Consider the following 22,204-nt stretch of genomic DNA (forward strand, 5'->3'; position numbering starts at 1 on the left):
AATGAATTTGTTTACTTTCATAAATAATTGCTCTAATTAGATCTAATTTTATACGATATTTTCTTTCCACATAATTTAGATTATATTATACGTATTACATTTCAAAGTAGAACATCTATCTTACAATGAAGGGCGGTAACTAGGTTAAGCCTGAGAAAAAAAAATGGGGTATACCAAGCCTATATTGATTTAGATCTAGTAAGCTATGTATATATATGTCAAGGGTACTTTAAATAGATAAATTGAATAATTAAAAAAAAAAAGATTAATGTTTTGTTATAAAAGTCTGTCCCAATTAGATTCTAGGATCACAAGAATTATCCCCTGTGGTGTAGTAAAAAAGACCAGATTATTTATTTTTAAAGTACCTAAAAAAAATACAAAGATCAATAAGGATATTCATATAGATCCGATCTAGCCCTAAAATTGTTTTTCTATCAACAAAGCAAGGAACGACTTTTTAACAAAATCTATTAGCTCTAGATGCAGTCTAATTTGTTTTTATATAAAAAGTATAATTTCATATAGGTCTAATTAGGCCTAGTAGAGGCTTGTTAAAACATCTTTTATCTGTCAATGGTATTGAAAACAAAGGTGTGTAGTGTGTGTGTGTGTTGGGAGGGGGGCATGGGTTACAACTTAAAGGGATACAAATCATGTTTTGTTATTTTAACTGATTATTTTAACCCATTAACTCTTAAATTAGTTCTAGAAGGTTACTACGATCTTGATTTAATTCTCCTTGGGTTACTTTATTAGTAGCACTAAAAATACGATAGCATGAAGAAAAGACTTTAACCCTAAAAAAAATGAAAGTTAGACCATGGAACTATGGTCTAGAAACATGGTTAGACCATGGAACTATAGTTAGACCAAGTTTTTCAAATTAATAACTAGAAGATCATTGTTAACAAAACTAGGATTATTTATTGTTAAGTCTCAGCTATTTTATTGGCTCTGGATTTATAAATATGAAAGTCTTTAGGCTAACAGAGTTAGACAAATGTTTCACAGTAGTAAAGGAGGCCATAGTTTAAATAACTAGATTAGGCTTTTGTCTATAAATATGACAGCCTGAGCCTGTACATAGGAGAGGTAGACCATTTCTTCCAATTAGCAAAGAAAGATCATTGTTTGAAGAAATTATTTATTCATTGAGATTTGTTAGACTGGATTTTGATTTTGTGTGTGTAGGTAGGTCTATGTATAAGTCATATGCTTTTGAGTTAGAATACTTACAGTCTATGAGTCTTATACTTACAGTCTATCAGTCTTATACTTACAGTCTATCAGTCTTATTGTAAAACAGCAAGGTCAGATTTAATTAGTTAAATGTAATTTTATTCAAATATTAACATGCAACAATGAAATTATGTATTTTGATTTAATCATAACTTTAGGAGTATCTCTAAAGTACAATTCAAGATTTCATGGACTTTCAAACATTCTTAATCAGGCTAGATATTTAAGTGTTTCTTTCATGACAACAATGCAAAGTAAGTCGATTTATAGCATGATCTTATCTTATTTTATACATACGCAAAGTGCCACACAATGCAATCAAGACGAATTTATTTTATGTTTAACATTGCAATGAACCACCGTAGGCATAAAACATGGCCTACTCTTATGCACAACTATTAATAGAACCCTTAAGTCTATAGATTTTCGGGTCTATGCACTGTAAAATAGGGAAGCATCAAACACACTAAGAATATAAATCTAATTATTGCAAAGGATTTTATTTTTAAATGTACACTTTACCTTATTCATGGTTTAAATCCAAATGTTAGAATTACAAATATACAAGAAAACATTACTATAATATTTCAATGTGAGACAAGGAAATAGAACAAAGTCCAACAGATCTAGTTGCATAAACGCCCTTCGCTAGGGCAACACACCAACTGCACACTGCACGCTCACTACACATCTTTTACACGGAGACGGTTCTCACGTAATCCACTGAAGCAATGCTAAAATTTTATATAAAAAAAATAATAGCAACTCATCTGTCATTCTCCTTTATATTGTTACGAATCTCACTATCCAGGCTCTCTGCAAACTGCACCATACACCACCAACTTAAAGAACTTGACAAGTCAGGGCTCCAAAATAACGTAAAGGTTTAATGTCCATAAATAACAGCCAATACTGTACAATTGGCAGCACGTAGAACAGTACAAATAGCTCTGCGATAACAAATATCTCTCCGATAACACCGTTCCGCCGTATCAAGTCTTGCACTGGCCTCTCCGTCTCGTTCCGGGCTTGCACTGGGTTCAACAGTTCGGGACTGACTTCACACACTTGGGCTCGTTGTGTCGGACTCGATCACAGACCAAGATCAAGACGCCGTTCGTCTCAACTGTACTTGACAGTACTCCGCACTGAACCGTCGTAATGCTCCGTACAGAACCACACCTTTGAACTGTGCTGTAGTCGACCGTGTTCTGAACTCCTGTCGTGAACCCGCTTTCTGAACCGTCTTGACTGCGTCACCTCCGCTCTATATAGGGTCCCTACTGGCCTTCTAGAACCGGACGGAACATCGCTCGACGTTTCTAGCTTCGTCACATGACTACATCCCTCGTGACGCCCCTGAGCTCTGTTCATGACGGCGATCCTTCCCGAACCGTCCTGTTGACACTCGACTCGGCTGACCATCGTAATTCGTCACGGTTGACCGCTCGTCTAGCGCTGGCCTGGGGCGATTTGCGTCGGCTGACTACACTCACACCACTACCCCCATCTGTGCCACCACCAGGTTTATAACAATATTTATTAAAGTTCTTTTCTATTGACTTATACTGTAAACTCCAGGTCTTCCCCCTTGGGCTGTTTCCTTAACTCTCTTTCAACAAAAAACAACGACGATTTCTCCAAGTGAACATAAATGTGTAGTTCTTACTCTGTCGACCTTAGAATCGTGCAGTTAAATGAAACTTTTAGTAATACGGTATCTGAAAAAAAAAAGCAATGTGCCTGATTATGAGGTTATGATCATTGAGGTATTTACAATGAGCATAAAGTCGTGATTTGATTAATGTATTTAATAGTAACCTGTTTTACAACTTATATCCACTCACTCTGTCTGTCTTTCAATTAAACGTTTCAACATAAAGATACACATTGACATTTCCCGTTCTCAGATCAAGTTAAAACTTTGCACAGATATTTAGTGAACATGACAAGACAGGAATCAATACAAAAATTAACCAATTTTTTTTATTGATTATTGGTGATTAATTATTTTGTTTAATATCGAAATAAAGGGAATAAATGTTACTCGGTGAGAGATGTGGATGTATATATGGATTTAATCCCCTTAATACGTTTTGACACGTTATTGGATCTGACAAGACATGAATCAATAAAAAAAATTAACCAATTTGTTAATTAATTATTGGTGATTAATTATTTTGTTGAATATCGAAATAAGGAGAATAAATGTTACTCGATAAGAGATGTGGGTGTATATATGGATTTAATCCCCTTAATCACGTTTTCGCTCCCACTTCTCATTCTCTGATGAAGTTGAAATTTTGCATAATTATTTATAGTCGATAACAATACATGAATCAATCGAAAAATTAACCAGTTAGTTAATAATTTAGTACTAATTAATTGTGTTTTATATAGCAGAGATGAAGCCAAACCCTGTAATTTTCTGTAAATGGCAGCAATTAGCGGTTCTTTCCCTTAGATAAGCTTTGTTTTTCAAAAAGAATTATTTTTTTTTCTAGTGCTTGTTTTCTTTACCGTACAGAAAATTTGTGTCTGTAAGATGAGAGACGTTTTTTACCACATCAGCCAAGAGAATTTTCCAGAAGAACCTTCATTCTTTGAGCAGCAAGATCTTCGATTGATCCTTCTTCTTCGTCACGGTAAGGACACACCGGGGCCCTCATTAGAATAGACCTGATACGAGGGTGCCGTACAGAAAGAGAGAGAGAGATGGGGGGGGGGGTCTTCTCACAACCTGGTTTCCAGGGTGTTGACACCTTTCCAAGACCACACCAGTTGACGAGTTCAATGCTGATCATCAAATTTAACATGACTGAAGACTCAAGGGTGCATAGGAATAAAACGAAATGAACAAAAAAAATGTCAAAAGCTTGAGGAACAGAAACGGCCAATACATTACAAAACTGAGTCTATGTTAACCAGTTGCTCAATGAGAACGAAGATTAATTAAAAAACACCAATAAAAAAGATGATGTAGCTGAGAGAGAAAGTGCTTGAATTCCGCACAGAGGTGGTCTGTCTATCCGTCTCTGTCTATTCTATCTCTCTATCTATCTATGTATGTTAACAAAAATGTCATGGGATACTTCTTCATATTTAGTTCATTAGGTTCCTAGAGGTTGGTGTTTTTTTTTCCACTAGTCCAATTATTAAATCTAATTTTCCATTTACTTTGTATTTTTCATTTTAATTATTTATTTATTTATTTTATTTTTGCAGCTGTAACTTAGTGGACCAAACTTACCGGTCACTAAGGTAAGTTTTTATAAAATATCGCCAGTATTGGACTAGGTCTATACATTTTAACACATTTCTTTTCCATCATAAGAATTTTTTTTGTCGCCATTACCAATAGAGCCAGTGTCATTCATTACAAGTTTCGGACGTTCGACCAGAGATGCAGAACACTACGTTCTAAGTCTAATATAAACTGGCAAATATAAAACAGAGGCAGCGTTTGAGAAAGGCGAGTGGGGCAACCGCCCCAGGCTCTGCTCAATATGGGAAAGGGGGGCGATAAAAAAAATCTTTTGTCAGAAATACTCGTGACCCTGACAGGACTCTCGCCCATATCCATGCAAGCCGATAAGACCGCCTCTGTAAAAGCAAAATATTGCTTTGTAAATTGTTTTTTTTTTGTTGTTGTTTTTTTTTGGTTTTAAATAATATCTGAATCCTCAAGTATTAAAGTTGAACTTTAAACCAAGTCTATATAAAAAATACTAAACAATTATTTCAATATTAAATTTTGAGTTTTAATGTTATAATTTGTACATTAATCGTTATTTTATATTATTATACAGGACTCGAAAGATACAATTTCGTCCTATCCAAGACAAGAAGAATATCTCTCTCAGACCTTAATGTAAATGGCTGAGCGTCTAGCTGAAGCAATACCAAGCCATGAAGATATTGCTCTGAAAGGTCAACATGACTCGAGGTGTGATCACAATCTCACCAGTGCCCAAGACTCAACTTTCGACGTCCACACAGACCATGAGATTAATAAATATTCATTTAAGAAAATGGACAAAGCACAAGAGGCTAGTAAAACATTGACCAACGAACAGCCAGGTGGTCGAGAAGCAGTCCGAACCACAAGGGATCATTCCATGAAAGAAAATGTGAAAGTTCTTGCAAAAGACGGAAAGACCGAAAGAATGTCAGGGCCTAATTCTCTGACAGATTGTGTTGATGGAGATGTAGGTCCTGTCTTGAAAGGTCACAGATCAGGTAAACTTTTTATATGGATAGTTTTCAGATCTGCCAGCTCTTCGTTTTGTTTCGTTCGATAGGGGAGCTTTGGAGGCAGTGAACTGTTCGGCTCTTTCCTTGGAGGTTGTAGATTTGAAGGTCATGGTCAACATTCTTCACTAGGGCCAATTTCACTAGTCCCTATATTTAGCTTCCGGAACATGTGTTATCTTCTGTTGTAACCGGTTCTGAGACGAAATATTCGATGTTGGCCACGTAAACGCTTGTAAAAGTAGTTTTTTTTCCTGAAAATATGGATGAGAGCTGGTCCTGGATGGCTGCCTGGTGGTGCGGTTTGCGCGTTGGACTGTCGTTTGGATTTATCGATGGTCGAGGGTTTAAGTCCTGCCCGCTCCCACCCCCCGTCGTCATCCTGCGGGAGGTTTGGACTAGGAAGTAAACTATCTTCAACTCTGAAGGAACATCCGAAACATGTAAAACAACAAACAAGCAAATATTTCTCGTTTATGCTAAAGAAAAAAAATGTTTCCCTTTTAGACCTTGCGATCTATGGGGCAGATGATGTTAAGGTCATTTGTTTGATTAACGAGCAAGGTGTCATGTGGCAACACAACGACCAACCGCCTTTATTTCCCCAACAAATGTCAGGTACCCGTTAGACTTGGGTGGACTCAGTGGCACTAAAAGTCGCGAAATGCGAAATCTCAGTCTTCCCCGAGATTTGAACCCAGGCCCAAGACCCCAGGTACGGAAGCGAAGCACTTGACCATTCAGCCACCACGCCCGTTTATACTACTCTGTAATTTCTATCCTATTTTTGTTATTACATATTAAATTTTTTAAGTGTTTAACATTTCTTAGATTTTTTTTTTATTTTTACTATTTCTTTGTCTGCGGTAGTTTTGGCAAAATATGTAGATCAGTGATGGGTCAGGGTGTTTTAAATCTGTTTGAAATTCTGTTCTCTCTGTCCTTAAAATTAAACTAACTATTCTAATCCTCATTAATAAAAAAAAAATATTCAACGCAGAGCCTTTTTTTTGTTGTTGACAGATAAGGTTGAAGAGACAGTGAGTAAATCAACCCAATATCAAAACAAAAACAACGCAGAAAGCATCGACCTGCCAGTAGATTTTAGCATTACACCAAACAGTCAACTAGCGTTACAAACTGTACAAACATTATGCCATTCATTGACAGTAAAAGTGACCACTTCTTCGGGGCAAGGCAGTGGCACTTTGGTCAGTCCTGAGATATGGAAACAGCTTAGGAAGTGCAGAAGTCTGCAAAGTATGATGGAGTTAAAAGTAACTGGACTTGACCTAGCCATTATAGTTAGCGAGAAGCTTATTAAGACAGAGCTTGACGCATCCCAGGCCTCTGTGGAGTTTTCTTATGTAACAGAAACTGACCGGCATGTATTTGTAAGAATTAACCAGTGCTCGAAACTCAGCTACAAAGTTGATGGACGCACGATACTAACGTGTCATCGTGTCCCCGTAGAAGTCTGTGAAGACTTGGAGAAACACTACGTCAAATTTTGTGACATGGCCGCCATATTGTCACGTGACCCATCGTATTCTGACAAGTTTCTTCTACTTGGTCACCTGAATGGGGTTTCTAAGGTAGCACTTGAAGGCAAGTACCAGCAGGGTTTTGAACCAAGATCACAACCTCTTGGCTACTTCAATCTGGAAGAGTCTGCGGAGACATTCTTTAGCAGAAGTAAGCATCTATGCGAGTTACCCATCTTGTTTATTTGTCTCCTTCTTGTGAAAATATATTTAATATATTAATATATTTACCTTCAGAACATATTGCTTAAAACAAAATAATTAACATTCATAATTATAACATTGTAGATTTGTAAACATGGAGGCAAATTCATAAAATAAAAAGAATCAATAAGTCATGTTTTTTTTTTTACAAAGCTTATATCAACTCACTCTGCCTGTCTTTCTGTCTGTCTGTGTGGTAAAAAGTTTGGACATGATTTTTCTCCTATTTCCCATTCTCGGATCAAGTTAAAACTTCGCACAATCATTCAATGAGCCTGACAAGACATGAATCAGTAAAAAAATTAACCAACTACTTAATTAATTATTGGTGATTAATTATTTTGTTTGATTTCGAATTAATGGGAATAAGTTATACTTAAATAGAATTGTGAATGTATATATATATATATATGGATTTATTCCTCTTATTACGGTTTAACACGCTTTTTCTTCTACTCTTCTAGACAAGGACATGAAACATTTTAAAAAAAATATTCCTAATAGATAAGGACATCAAAAAAAAAAATAATAATCCTAGTAGATAAAGACATCAAATTGTGACATTTTTTTCTTTTTATCTGCCAGCCATGAACGTGAGTCCACAAGAATGGTCAGAACTGAAGGAGAAGCTCTGCCCTGGAGATGAAAGTATGTCAGTAGTAAGCTTCTGACTTAAAAGCTTAGAGAAAATATTTAGCCTATGCACCTACGTCTTAAAAGATAGATGAGCGACTGTGTAATTAAAGTTTCTAAATTCACAATATTTGTATCTCTAAATAACTAATCTTGTAGACAGTTTGAATATTTAAACTCATCATTTAACTGAGATCTATAGTCTGAATCATTTATTTTTCTTTGATAATTTAAACATATCTTTTAGATAACGTCTTCAGTAGATGTAGGTCATATTTTTTAAAGCCATTTAGGGATGTTTTTAAGTTACTAGGTAAATATTTATCGCTGCCTGGTCGTCGCGATAGTCCCGGGTTCAAATCCCGCCTGCTGGCTGCCTTCCCTGACGTCAGGCACGAGGTTTGGACTAGGACGAAATAATCTTCACTTCTGAGGGAAAGGCTGAGGCTGAGTGATAAAGAGGTTAGCTTCAAAACCAAAAGGCTTCTGGTTCGAATCCCTGTCTTTAGGACATCCTATTCTAATGGATGATAAACATTGATTGGGAAAGTAAAGTTGGTTTGTTCCTTTATTAAATATTACAGGATTATCCTCTGCCCAATGGATAGAAATATCTGAAAGAGTGAATTAACATTTTACTTCATCGGGCTTAACCTGGCCACCTAATTTGCTGTCATCAATAACTTTAACAAAAGTAACCCTTCTCGTCTGCTGGAGCAGATGTTATACAATATGTAGAAGGAAAGTTGCTCATTTTGATAAGCTGAAGCCAAAGGCGACCTTAGCGAGTGGCTAGTGCAGCAACTGACCCGCCCTTGATGGAGGCCCGTGATCTAGTTGGGTTAGGGTTAGGGTTGATTTTTCATGCAAGAAATCAATATTAGAGGACTAGGCATCTGGGTACAAAATCTTGCAAGCATAATCTTACAATTACAAAAAAAGCTTGGCTTCCAAACCGTGGTCCAGGGTTCGAATCCTGACTGGGATTTTTAATTTAAAGATCCTTAAGGCGCCTCTGAGTCTACTCAACTTATATGGGTACCTGACATAAGTTGGGAAAAAGTAAAAACGGTTGGTCGTTATATTGGCTAGGTAACACCCTGGTTAACCGTAGGACACAGATACAGATGATCTATACATCTGCCCTATAGGAGGGCAATGTTGGAAAGATGAACTTTGATGTTTATATAATGTAGCTAAACAGTACCTACGTAAGAAAGTTGGCTTTGTAACAGTAAGGCATTGCAGGCGGACGAGCCCGTTAGCGTGATGCGGTACCGTATTAATAGTCTTCGGACAACAGTATGACAGTCGCCCCCCGGCCCCATGTACAGCTAATGTTGCAATGCTGGAGAACTTGTATAATTGTATTCTAATGTAACTTGATGTACATATTTTCAATGCACACATTCTGTTTATAGCTATATCAATATCCATATCTATATTTTTATCAGTATATCTATATATATCTCTACTAATATTTATATACATATAAATATTTGTAAATAAAAATAAATATTGAATATTAATTGTGTATTAAAAAGATTGTTTCAATGTATATCTATATCCATATCTATATCAATATATCTATATCTAACTATCTATATTATATTTATATGTAATAGGCATATATATATATATATATATATTTATATATTAATAAAAATAAATATTGAATTTTACATCTAATTGTGTTTAAATTTTTTTTTTTTTTAATTCATCTGTATTCAAAAACAGACAAAAGTTTATTGCAAGAAATCAAGTTTGCAACTGTTATAAAAATGCCCTAACACAATGTGTCCAGACATACATTTAATTTAATAGTTGACCGATCGTTGAAATAGTAAACTAATCTCCCCTCCTCCAGATGCTTTGGAAGGCTCTCGAGAAACTATTTGCTTAAAAATAATAAACTGTCGTTTGTTCGTGGCGATGTAGACAAAGAAGTTGCTGGAGGCGTTGAGTAGAAGGGCAGTGTTCAACAGCTGCCACTGGAGGTAGTACGTCGCCGAGGGTGAGTCTTGCGTGAAATAGTTCCCGAAGGAGTAGATGACGTGGGTAAGGGAGAAGACGGCGCATGTGGTCAGGAGGGTCACCGTGGTCCTCCCTGACCATTTCACACTCTCCTGCTTGGCCGTCAGCTTTTTGCGTTCTTGCAAAGTCCTCCTGACCTTAAAGGCTATAAACAGACAGCCGATGCTGACGAAAGAGATGGGCACCCAGGAGGAGAGAATGTCGCTGACGTAGTAGTAGAAGATGTTGTAGACGTCAAGGTCCTCAATGTGAAGGGCATCTGAGGTGAAGTCCATGACCTCTGAGCGCTGGACTTGGACATTGAAGACGGTCAAGTAGTACACTGACCAGGGCAGCCAAACGATGAATGAGAACATCACGCTAATTTTGGCTGTTCTTGGCGTTACAAACTTTTTAAAGGTCATTGGCATGTAGACCGCTAGCAGCCTTTCTAGGGTTATGACCATAGGGATTGTAGTGTTAGCGTACTGACCCCAGGTACTGATGAAATAGAACGCGATAGCACAGGCTACAAGAAAGTAGTTGACTCCTACGTCGTACTGCCACCCACATAGATCGGGATACTTTATGTCGGGGCCAAAGTATTCCAGAATCTCTGAGAAATTAATGGTCATCAACTGAAGCATGCTGTCCGCTATGACCAGGCCGAAGAGTAGAATGTTGGAAGGTTTTCTCAGCCCGCTCCGCCTCAATATGGCGACACTCATCATGTTAGCACAGAAACCAATGACAGAGAGGGAAGGGTTAACATAGCACTGTACTACTTGTAACAGAATTAAATCTAGTTGGGGGGAAACTCTAAACAGGCATATCCTGACATCACCAATTGTAGATCTATTCAAAGATGTTAGTGTTTGGTTTAGAAAATAAGTTGACAGAATTAAGTTATCAACTTGAGATAATGAATTGGTCAAATTAGCAGCCATATTTGATTCAATTGTTAAAAAAGGTTTATATAAAAAGATTTCTTATTTGTGCAGGTAATTGTATACAATTCCTTATCTGTGCCTTCCGAATTTGAGTTTACTTAAGTAGGCCTACTGTTTGTCTTCAGATTGAAGACAGGACAATACATTCCTCTACGTTCATTGGAAGTCTTTGACATAAAAGAACCAAACATTTTGACCAATCTTTGAATATTTGTAAGCCACACAAACATATTATTAAATGACATTTGGAAATTTAAAAGAGAGTCAATCTTAACAACGAAATTAGTTCGCGAGTAATTAGAAGGGAATAAAAAAAACTATCTTTTTGAAATGCTAAAATAATCATTGTTTTCGATAATTATCTTAAACAATTTACAACAATTAGATCAATATCTATGGCAGTGCACACACTTGTTTGAGAAAGCCCTGGGGCTGGCGTGCCGCCATTTAATTGACTCACTGAAGCGTATATACAATGTTTTCCTTTAACTTTGGTCCAATTTAGACCCCCCACTTACAGAAATAATCACAACATTGCTGGGTGGATTTGACAGCCTTCACTAATAGACTCAGCATGAAATGAATACCGTTACAAATTAGTTTGATTTGATTCTAGAAATATTGTTTGTTTATATCTTCCCAACTTATACTGAGGTCGTCGACCTAATAATTACACTTATTGTAGCGCTTGGCATTTTAGTTAATAGAATAATTAATCTTTTCTAAAGCAAATTTTTATCACAAAATATAGCCTTAAAATGCCATACATGTAATTTAGGATAGAATCGGGTACGACAATCTTCTTTATTGGTTTTAACATCTCGAGGGACACTAAGCCTTGAAATATAAATCATTTATAACAAAGACTTACAAAGCGGTACATTCATATCTGTTCAATGTTATTGCCGGTATTTGTTCTTCTAGATGAACATATAAGGGAACATTATGGTTATAATCTATAATAAGCAAACACTTATTAAAAGGTCAAATAATTGTTTTCAACGTTGATAGAAATAGACGAAAACAAAAAAAGGCGTACCCAACACATTCATATATATTTAAGGATATGCAGACCATCATGCACCACATTTTTTGCTGTATCTAATAATTATACATACGCTCTACATAACTATATATGGAAATTGGCAAAGGTCACAATATAAAAGCGCCCAGATGAATCACAGGTGTTTTTTTTTTCTTCTTGAGTCGGGGGTAGAATCTACTGCAATAGCTATTTCTATTTATACACCTATAGAAAAACCTAACCCTTCTACCTAAGCTCAGAGTGTGGGATTCAAGTCTCTAGCAATGTTGAATCGCTTTAATGTTGTCATTATCTACAATATACCCTCGTGTGTTTGACATGATACATGCAGCACTGTTCTTCGTACTGATTACATCGGACATCTTGAGATCCAATCATCAAAGACACATCGCTTTGGTTTCAATATACTTACATTGGTGCAAATTGGACGCAGAGAAATGTACTCTACACGTATGTTGCTACTGTGTATATGTCAAATCTGACGCCCAGAAATATACCCTGAAAATATGTTTCTCTTTGATTTGTGTCATTTGGAGGATCACGTGATAATAGTTCTGTTGATTGTTAATAAAACACAAAGAATATAAGTATTACATTGGTAAATTTCATGGCAATCATTGTGACAATGTATGAGGATTATTTTTAATTATAATCAGACACACTTGATGTTCTAAATGTTATCGTAATATGGCACATCGGCACATTTTAGGCCGTGTCTGGCACATCGGCACAATTTATGCCATGTCGTGCCCATAGCTACTTCAAGAAGGATCTCCATTTTCTTCTTCGTATATAATCACTCTATCTGTATTGAAAAGTACTCACCATAGAACGTTTGTTTCAATAGAAGATGTCAAAGTACTGAGTTTAATGACAAAATTAAACAATGTGTCTTTCATATGGGCTTGTTTATTAGTTGATTTCTTTCAAGTGAATATATAAATTATCATTTTGTTAATTTTTCTGTGATGTGAATTATAAAGGAAAATTTAACACATATGTACAAAACATGAAACAATTTTTTTTTAAATAACCGATTAGTCAATTAATTATTGGTTATTTTTCTTCGATATCAAAAAGGGGAAATAACTTCTACATTATGGATAAATATAGTTGTAAGTGTGGAGTTCTTCTTAAATAAGCTTTTTATTCGTCTGCGTAATTATTATATTGGAGGGTTCTGATGGCCAGACTTATATTTAAGATGAGCTGCGTACTGGTTTCCAGATCAAACAGCTCTCCATTAAGTTTTTCCCTTCTCTATGGGTGTTTTGGGGGCCAGTGTCTTGTTCCGGCTTCTCGATGAAGAACGCAGTTTTGAAGGACGTGGCCGGCATTCTCTGGTGACGCTCCACATGGGCAAATTTCACGGTCTCAACTTTCAGCTTCTGGGACGAAAAATTGTACGTGGCGTCTTGTCGGCATGGAGTACAATAACCGTCAAGACTTTCTGAGCTATCAGTCAAAATGAAGTCAAATAGAAAAAAACAAATCCTACACATTTCCAAACCCCTAAAAAAAAAACAATAACAAAACAACAACAACAAACAAACAACAAAACAAAAAACTGGAATATAAAACACCCAAGTACTGGGTACTTATGTTAAAGCACTTGGATAACTTGTGCAAAATGTTTTTCTTGTCTTTTTATTCTTCTTACCACATCAGTCAGGCATGTTATTCAAGAGTATCAATGATATTTCAGACACAATGAATATGGTCAAGTATCAATGATATTTCAGGTACCATGACTACTTAAGAGAAATCTAGTTCTAAGCACAAACTCAACGTTAAACAAAGAAGAAACAAATGTGAAAACGTATATTATTGTTTTATTCCTTTTTATATACATAAGTAAAGAAGAGTTTCACACACACACATATATATATATATATATTTATTAGTATATATCTATTAATTAAAACGCAATGTTCAACAAAAGAAACATTAAAGAGCTAAAAAAAAAAAAAAACTAATCTCAAAGTAAGTTTGAAAACATGGTGCTAGACTTCTTGTATACCTTCACATCTCCAGTGTTCAGTATGAAAAGAAACTAGATAATACATCGGTGATCAAGTAAAATTAAACAAATTAACACAACCAATTATAAGCCTTGAATTTTTCTAGATAAGTTAGATTAGCTTATACTCTAGATCTGCGCAGTAGGAAACAAAATGGTGCTGACAATTCAGAGCAACATGAATGTTCCCCTTCCGGTTCAATGTACAACATAAGTGACTTATCTTGTGATAATACTGTAATTAATCAACTGTGGTACATTACATTTTGCTCTTGTAAAAGAGCACCCTGATGGATTCACCACCGATGGTTTGTATGAATATTTTAAGAGAGCCCTTAAAGGCTATCCAACAGCCAATGCAAAGATGATAAAGAATAAAGTTGAAAATGTGGTCAATGACAGGGGGAGTCTCTTCATGTGGAAAAAAAATGTAAAGTAACCCCCACACTTTCTCCAGGGGCGAGGAAGTATTGTTCTAAGGAAACATTAGAGGAAGCGCGAGTGTCAAGATTCAGCTGAGACAGTAAAGCGTCCAAAAAATCAAGGCCAAGATGAAACAGATGACGATGAAAGTGATTCCGCAGAAAGGAATTAAATGAAGTCAGGGGGAAAACAGAAAATGAAGGACCTGATGAGAGTGAGGAATGAACAGAGTGTGTAAGTGGTGATCATGTTGGCCCTTAGATGATATCTATCCAGATTGCCTGTTGTTTTGTGAAGCTTTTTTTTTTAAATTAAATAAAGATTAAAATTAAAATAAAAAAAAAAGGAACAACATAGTGCATTCATAGTTAGAAAACAAAAAGATTGAGAACCAAATTATAGTTCAATACATGTATACTCTGAGATGTATTTCTGAACCACAAATGTCTCTTGGTGTATTAATTAAGAGTGTCATCAGCTCGTTACACTGCAAAACGAAGACAGGGATGCAAAAGCAGAAGAAAGAAAAGTTCCGAATGCAGGAAGAAGAAACACAGTTGAGTAGAAAAATGGAGGAACTGCAGGTGGCAGCAAAAATCAAGAATCTAAAGCACGAATCACAAAGCAGCCCAAAACAGCTGAAGCCAACGACGAACCCAACATCAGAAATACAAGGCGCACAAAAATGCAGAAGTTTGTTGAAGGGACAGACAGAATGGATTCCTTCATCCACAGGTTTGAAATGCTGATGAGGCTGGAAGGCGAATCCCAGAAAGAATGGGCCAGAGAACTTCTCAGCCTAGTGGGTGGAAGAGCACTAGATGCGCTGCAGGTGCTGAATGACAAGGAGGTGAGAGACTACACCTTAATGAACAAGACACTACTAGATTTTTACCAGTGTAGTGAGGACGATTATAGAAATAAATTCCACGAGCTGAAACCACCGAACGACGGCAAAATGAAACAATTAGTCGGCGAGGTGAAAACTACATTTGAGAAATGGTTTCAGTCCTCAGGCATTGAGGAATCATTTGAGAACTTGAAACAGTTCATCATAATAGATAAAATAATTTCGTCGGCTGGGAAAAATCTGTTCACATTCCTTCAAGAAAGAAAGCCCAGACATGTGGACGAAGTCTTGTACCTATGCCAACGACACGTGGCTGCACATCCAGGCGAAAGCTTACAAATAGTTCCAGGAGATCAAGAAAGTGCCTTTTTGCCACAACGGACTCCAAAACTCCAGAATCTACTATAACAGATCTAAGACAGATCGCTATACATGTGGTAGATTTGGGCACATAGCGAGGCGACGTAGAGACGCGGGGAGAAGAATTGATAAGAAATTGGAAACATCTTTTATTCTGTAGTAATTCATCCAGACAACTTAGTAGACCCAAACAGCAGTGATAGACATACTCAAAACGTTGAGAATCTATGGATGAGAGCTAAATGAACATTGAAAAGGCAGTCAACAGAATAAAACGTGGTAGATGGCAATATTAGTGACAATTTTCAGCTATTGGAAAAGACTAGTTGAACTTTACCATTGGCAATAGGGGCAGAAGAGAAACCTAAAAGCAGACAAAATGCAATAATCTAGGTATGGGAGCATTCCGAAAATGCGAATTAAAAAAAAATGGCATGAAAAGTTGAGAATTTTTTTTTCATTAATGTCTACATAAGCCTGGGTGTGAAATCGATTATGCTTTGAATATAAAAGGTGCGAAAGGTTTTAGGTTCCTTACATATTCAGTAACATTATTTGCTAGGCTTTTTTTTAAACTCTCACAATTAAGCAAAATATAGCTAAAAATTGAGATCATTTAGAAATCTTATATAAGCTGTCCTATATAAAATAACTAAAAAAAGAAAAGGTTTTTCTAATAGATATTGTTTGGTTCTGTATGTGTACCAAATTTTATTTTTGTACTCAATACTGGGCGATAAAACTATCGACCGTTATGATATACCCCCAATTAGTAGTTTTTACTAATGCCGTATACTTGTGTTTCCATTCACAGGTAAATTTATTCATGAAAAAATTTAAAATAACTAATATTACAAATGCCATATAGTAGTGTTACCATTCACTTGTAATTTATTCATGAAAAATTTAAAATAACTAATATTACTAATAAGTTAAGCAGCTTATGTCTGATAGATAAACATATAATTCAGGTTTCTACAAAGTTTCAGACAGTTATTCATTACAGCTCTTATTTTATTAGCGTTTTTTTTCAACACATTGTGTTATGAAAATGAGCCTAAGTCCCGCCAAGTTACAGCGGCCATTTTGAAAATCTTGGGGTGCACAGAAACATTCAAATTGTGTCACGTGCTTGTGTGGTCTGATTTCAATTATTCTTTCACTGGATTAATTATTTAAACATCTTTAGAATGAAATTCAAGTAGATCTAATCTTTCTATATGAAAGTATATCTACTAATCTAGACTAATAATTAGATCTAGATTTATCATCTAGATCTAGTAGATCCAGACCAGAACTAAGATGTTTCCAGACTCTGAAAGTTCCTGAATGATTAATCTATTTGATAAATAGGCTACATATTTTAAAGAGCCATATTTATAATATATCATATTTATAATACGACAGTGTGCTGGACCTCAGGCCTAAGAGATTTATGAGCAATTACAATATGATGAAAATGAAGATGTGAATGACCACAAATATTATTAAAGAAATTGCATGAATATTGCAACCCTAGGGATGAAATTCTGGAAACCTTTAGATTTTGGAACATGGAAAGAGCTCAGGCTTAAAAATGCAATTTTAAGGAAATAGATAGGATGATTTGAGACATTAAGATTGTATTGTTCAAGGAGAAAAGACTGCAGGAAAGATTATTAGATCATGGTGACCTTACATTAAAGAAATGTATAGAAATATGCCAAACATATGAACAAACTGCCAAAGGATTAACAGAGATAAACAAAGAAACAGTGGTAAAGACAGATAAGGTAGAACACAAAAAAAATGACAACAGAGACAAGGCTAATAAATTGCTAATTTTGTGTGGAGGCAGACAAGCAGTGAACAGAATATCAACGTGGGGTAAAATTTGCAACATATAGGATGTTTAGTGTGCATTTTGTAAATCATCACATAGAATGATAGTTGGGTTAACTTGAGGTTATTATGGCTTTCAGTTCTAGACTAAAAGTGGACACTTGAAACAATGAATTTGTTTCAAGTACAATTTAATTATTGATGTTTTTTATTTAATTAATATTTCAATATGTTCCACATGTCTCTTGTGTTCTTAAAAGAGATATGATTAGTTCTTATTTCTTAAACTGGAGTTGCTTTCATTTGGACTATAAGCTGTGTGACTGTGTACAACTAGGTCTAATTATATGTTAGTCTGCTAGTCTTAGACTTCATTAATTTGAGAACGCATTTTAAATGTACCGTGAAATGGGGTGACTTTGCTTCAAGGGGTGACTTTGCCTACTCTATACTTAAAATGTGAAAAGTTTCTAAAATGATTTTCTATAGTAGTTTCCCTTCTGTTTTTATATGTATATGAAAGAATATAGGTTAGTGCTTAGTTAACACACTTCCTTTTTCCTGTAGAAAGCTAAACAAGCCATACACACGTTTTGAAACCAATAACCAAGGGTTTTCAGGACTAACATTTTCAGCTGTTTTTGGTGAGTTAGAATTTTAGTTTGGATCTAATTTAATAATTACATGTATACTGTAAATTGATACATTTTTTTTTATAGTAAATTGGTTTATAATTATGTGGGTAAACTTTAATTAAACAATTTCTTAATAGATTTTATGCTTAAGGCAGTGGCAAAGTCACCCCCTGATATGTGGTTTTTTTTTTTTCTTCAGATAACCATGCCAAGGATATATAAGAGCAAGCTGGGCTCACGAAAATATAAGGACTATGAGGAAGAAACATTACTAAAAGCTATAGAAGATTGTAAAAAGCCAGGAATAAGTATTGCTGAAGTAGCAAAGATATATAAAATCCCTCATAGAACTCTGAGAAATAAAGTTGGTGGTCAGCATAGTAAGTCTCATGGTGGACAATGCGCATTGCCAAGTGTGAATGGAGAGATATCAAGAGCTTGGGGTGAAAGGCATTCTTGAAATGGAAAAAAATTGTAATTAAAAAATTTACAGACAACACCCCAGGAGATGATTGGGTGAGAGGTTTTTTTGTCGCGACACGAAGACTTGATAACTCAGAGAACTTGCCAAAATATCAAGCGTCAAAGAGCTGCATTAAGCCATGATGATATCAATGTTTATTTTGAACACCTGAGGAAGTCTCTAGAGGGTGTTAGTGCTGAAAATATATTAAACTACGATGAAACAAATTTGACCGATGACCCAGGTCAGAAAAAGTGAGAGTTAGAAGAGGGATCAAGCATCCAGAAAGAGCCATACATTTTTCTAAGGGCAATATAACTGTTATGTTTGCAGGATCAGCAGCTGGAGAGTTTCTACCCCCGTATGTTATCTATGTTATTTTGTTTGCTATATGCAGGTCTTTAGTCTACAATAAAAAGATCTAAATCTGCCAACGAGTTGGCTTCGTCCTTTATTCTTCTATGTGCCAACCCATCACATATATGTTAGTGTAAAAGAATGTATTTTCATTTGTTCGTAATCAGCTAAATAAGTTTGTGTGTTAGTTGATAATGGGATCATAACTATTTTTTGTCACCTTTAGATTTCCCCTTTTTAAACATGGATTGGAATAAAGCATTTATATATTAATAAGTAAAACTATAATTTTATTTAATGCTCACTAAATTGTTTTTAAATTATTCAATGGCGTTAACATTAGAAATGATATTAGATATAGATTATGATTATTTGGTACAAAGGTACTCTTAAGCCATGTAATGCTCTTTAATCTTTTAAGGGTAAAAGATTTTGCCATTATTACTTTACTTTTGTGGAAATTCTGAGGATGGAGGCAAGGTTGTCAATAAATTTGAAACTCATAGCTGATGAGCAGGCATTAGGCTTTACAGGTGAAGAACTACAGTAGTGTGTGAAGTAGCAGATGGAAGTTGTATGAGATGGCTCTTATAGAAAAGTTGAAGAACAGGCAAGATTAGAAAAGGAAGAAAGACTTAGAACAGAAATCTGAAGAACATGCAAGATTTAAAAGGGAAGAAAGACAGAAATCAATAGCTCTACCACAAAAGTAGTTAGTATGAACTTGAAAACTGATAAGAGTTCCTGACAGAAATGGTGGGGAAAAAATGGTGAAGAAGTTTGCTTATATATCAGAGCTCCAAACTGCTTAGGTTGACATGAACTAATCCAACTGATAATCTGGCTAAAGTGTACTCTAGGTTTTCACAAGGCTGAGTTACACAAGTATTATATAAAAAAAAATAGTAATAAAACACTATAGCTGACCGGACTTGTGTTAACAATAAATTTATATTACTATTAAGTGAGTCCAGGGTGAAAACATTAAATGAGCTTAATTGCCACCTACTTCCACTTGATACAGGGAAGCGTTGGAGCCTGGAGAGAGAAAGATGTGAGCTTTCTAAGGTGACTGGAAATATTCTTCATCAGCTCAACAAAGTAAGATATAAAGATGGATAGGATAACCATCATGTTTCTAACTGATAAGGCAACACGGAAGTTTAAAAGTCTATTTCAAAGTTCCTACTACTCATCAAAGATTTAAAAACCTGCAGGTTACGATCAATTTAGCCCAAAGTTAGAAAGGTAGGATCCAATCATGAAACTGGAATGCAACACATAATTTGCATTAAGTACCTTGCTGGAATCACACAAACTTCACTTGCATGCCGTCACTAAGCTGAGACCAAATGGACTGACGAAACGAAGACCTCAATTCTGATGGCAATGAGGGGGAATGGATGCAAGTGAAATTTGTGATTGCCTTTAAATTTAGATAATGAGATTGAAGAGACAAAAGAAGTTGATACTTTCTCCCCATCATTTCTATACTTTCCCCATTCTATCTAATGAGGTCTTTCAAAAAAAGCCATATTCCTCCCAATGTTGGAAAACAAAATGCATGCCTCATTTCTGCATGCTGGGATCATTTACAAGATCAAGGATTCCTTACACCTAGATGGTGTAATGAGCAGGGTTTGATTATTTGGCATCTTGTTTTGAGATGTGAGTTGAAAGCACATGAATTGTTGCACAGATGTCAAGGGGAGGTAGTGTGTGCTTGTTCAGTGTATTTGTAGCAGATCTGATCTTGAAAATGGGAAGTTGAGGTGAGTAGTGGCTGTTTTTTTTTTTCTTTCTTCTTAATGTGATAAGGTGGTAGAGAGTCTATGTTCTCAACTGAAATATGTTGGAGTATTGGTGATCTATGCAGTAACAAATGGGAATAAACAGATCAGATATTTTATTCCTACCATGTTAATTCATAATGTTTAAATCATATTTTCTTCTTCATTGATACTTAAGCTACACTGATACAGTCACTTAATTAATATTGCTGTACCTTAGTTTTACTGGATTGACCTACATTGGCTGTTGCTATATTTTGAGTGTCCTAACAACTAATTTTATTCATGTGAATGTACTCTTGACTACTATTATGTTTTGAGATATATGTATATATCTTAAGTGACATTAATTTGTAAAAAAAAAAAAAAAGAATTGCCCTAGGGTACTCCCTTTTTGAGTGGTGTAATAGTAACCTAATTCTACAGTTGAATGTCATAAGAAGTGCTGTAATTCCTTAATAATCTGAAGTATCAAAAATTAAACATTTAATTAACAATAAAAAAAAAAAAAATTTTCCCTTTCAGACCTTGTGATCTATGGGGCAAGACAGATGATGTTAAGGTCATCTGTTTCTTAGGCCAACGGTTAACCTGCAGGGTGTTATGTGGCCAGCACAACAACCAACCTCCTTTACTTTCACCAACTAAAGTTAGGTACCTATTAGAGTTAGTTGGACTCAGGGGCGCCCTAAAAATCCCGAAATTCAAAATCCCAGTGTTCACCGGGTTTTGAACCCATGACCTCAGATTCGGAAGCCAAGCGCTAAACAACTCAACCACTGCGCTCCCAATTAAAAATAAAACATACCCAGAATTAGTGACCAGATGATAGTTTACAAAATTCATTAACACTTTACAACTCCCCATCACTCCTCTCAGAGTGTACTTTACATTCAGGAGATTTTATTAGGAAACAATGTACAAAAGTTAAAAAAAAAATTATTAAGAACATAATTTTCCATATCACTAGACACCCTGTACATTTCTATTCAAAAGAAACATTTTTTTGTGCAGTACATAAAAAAAAAAAGCTAGTTATTTGTAAAATAATGATGACATGAACTAATTATTTTTAAACCTATCTAAGACATACTATACATTTGAAGATCTACTAACTAGTAGAAAAGCCACTTCCTAGTAGCAATATCCTTCCATGGTTATATTCAAGAATCAGCATGTCAACTAACTCAAGATAAAAAGTATCAACAATGTACTTTACGCTAGTTATGAAACTGTGGCAGTAGACTTATTACAAATGCCTGGGTTCGCAGTCCTCTGGACAACACAGCCAGCAGCAGCATCACGCCAGATTCACTTTTCTTAGGCCTTCTAAAAGCAAATTGACAAAAAGAAAGTTATTGTTTAGTTACTGACTAATGCTTTAAGAAATGCAAAAGTGATATAGTAGTATTTTCAAAGAGAAAGCTCCACTTTTGCACAAAAATTCATAATTGTTATATGTGAATCAAGTCATCATTAAAAAGATTTTCGACACCCTGAATTGTTAATAAAAAAAATATTTAAAATCGATTCAAACTTTTTAAAAAATTTTATCCATAAAAATGTTTAGTAGTTCAGGATAAATTGGTAAGTAAATCTTAGT

General features: G+C 35.3%; 4 protein-coding genes across 18 annotated transcripts in view; 1 reads left to right on the forward strand and 3 right to left on the reverse strand.

Annotated features, from left to right (window-relative positions):
• LOC106078207 (uncharacterized) overlaps nucleotides 1-2,485 on the reverse strand; it is an 83,748-nt gene extending 81,263 nt beyond the window's left edge. For both annotated transcript variants that reach the window (XM_056031917.1, XM_056031918.1), the window contains exon 1: nucleotides 1,765-2,485. The gene's annotated coding sequence lies outside the window, so the exon portion shown is untranslated. The remainder of the gene's footprint in view (nucleotides 1-1,764) is intronic.
• Nucleotides 1-9,558, forward strand: part of LOC106058660 (uncharacterized) — a 44,182-nt gene extending 34,624 nt beyond the window's left edge. For 7 of the 12 annotated variants that reach the window (XM_056031930.1, XM_056031934.1, XM_056031933.1 and 4 more), the window contains 6 exons: nucleotides 1,401-1,496; nucleotides 3,770-3,887; nucleotides 4,468-4,503; nucleotides 5,052-5,481; nucleotides 6,517-7,188; nucleotides 7,827-9,558. In XM_056031930.1, coding sequence (XP_055887905.1) covers nucleotides 5,118-5,481; nucleotides 6,517-7,188; nucleotides 7,827-7,912 — 1,122 coding nt within the window. In that variant the 5' untranslated portion in view covers nucleotides 1,401-1,496; nucleotides 3,770-3,887; nucleotides 4,468-4,503; nucleotides 5,052-5,117 and the 3' untranslated portion in view covers nucleotides 7,913-9,558. Of the gene's footprint in view, nucleotides 1-205; nucleotides 1,195-1,400; nucleotides 1,497-3,769; nucleotides 3,888-4,467; nucleotides 4,504-5,051; nucleotides 5,482-6,516; nucleotides 7,189-7,826 lie in introns of those variants that run through there. The other 5 variants (XM_056031936.1, XM_056031937.1, XM_056031939.1 and 2 more) reach the window with 2 other exon arrangements.
• Nucleotides 9,559-9,691: 133 nt separating this feature from the next.
• LOC106058658 (uncharacterized) lies at nucleotides 9,692-10,618 on the reverse strand. The gene has a single exon (XM_013216115.2). It carries the CDS (start codon nucleotides 10,616-10,618, stop codon nucleotides 9,692-9,694), a length of 927 nt encoding a protein of 308 aa, XP_013071569.2.
• A 3,078-nt stretch (nucleotides 10,619-13,696) lies between these two features.
• The window catches only part of LOC106052937 (uncharacterized), a 50,392-nt gene continuing 41,884 nt past the window's right edge, over nucleotides 13,697-22,204 (reverse strand). For all 3 annotated transcript variants that reach the window (XM_056031915.1, XM_056031916.1, XM_056031914.1), the window contains exon 12: nucleotides 13,697-21,930. The gene's annotated coding sequence lies outside the window, so the exon portion shown is untranslated. The remainder of the gene's footprint in view (nucleotides 21,931-22,204) is intronic.

This window comes from Biomphalaria glabrata, chromosome 6, assembly GCF_947242115.1.
Source record: "Biomphalaria glabrata chromosome 6, xgBioGlab47.1, whole genome shotgun sequence".
NCBI lineage: Eukaryota > Metazoa > Mollusca > Gastropoda > Planorbidae > Biomphalaria > Biomphalaria glabrata.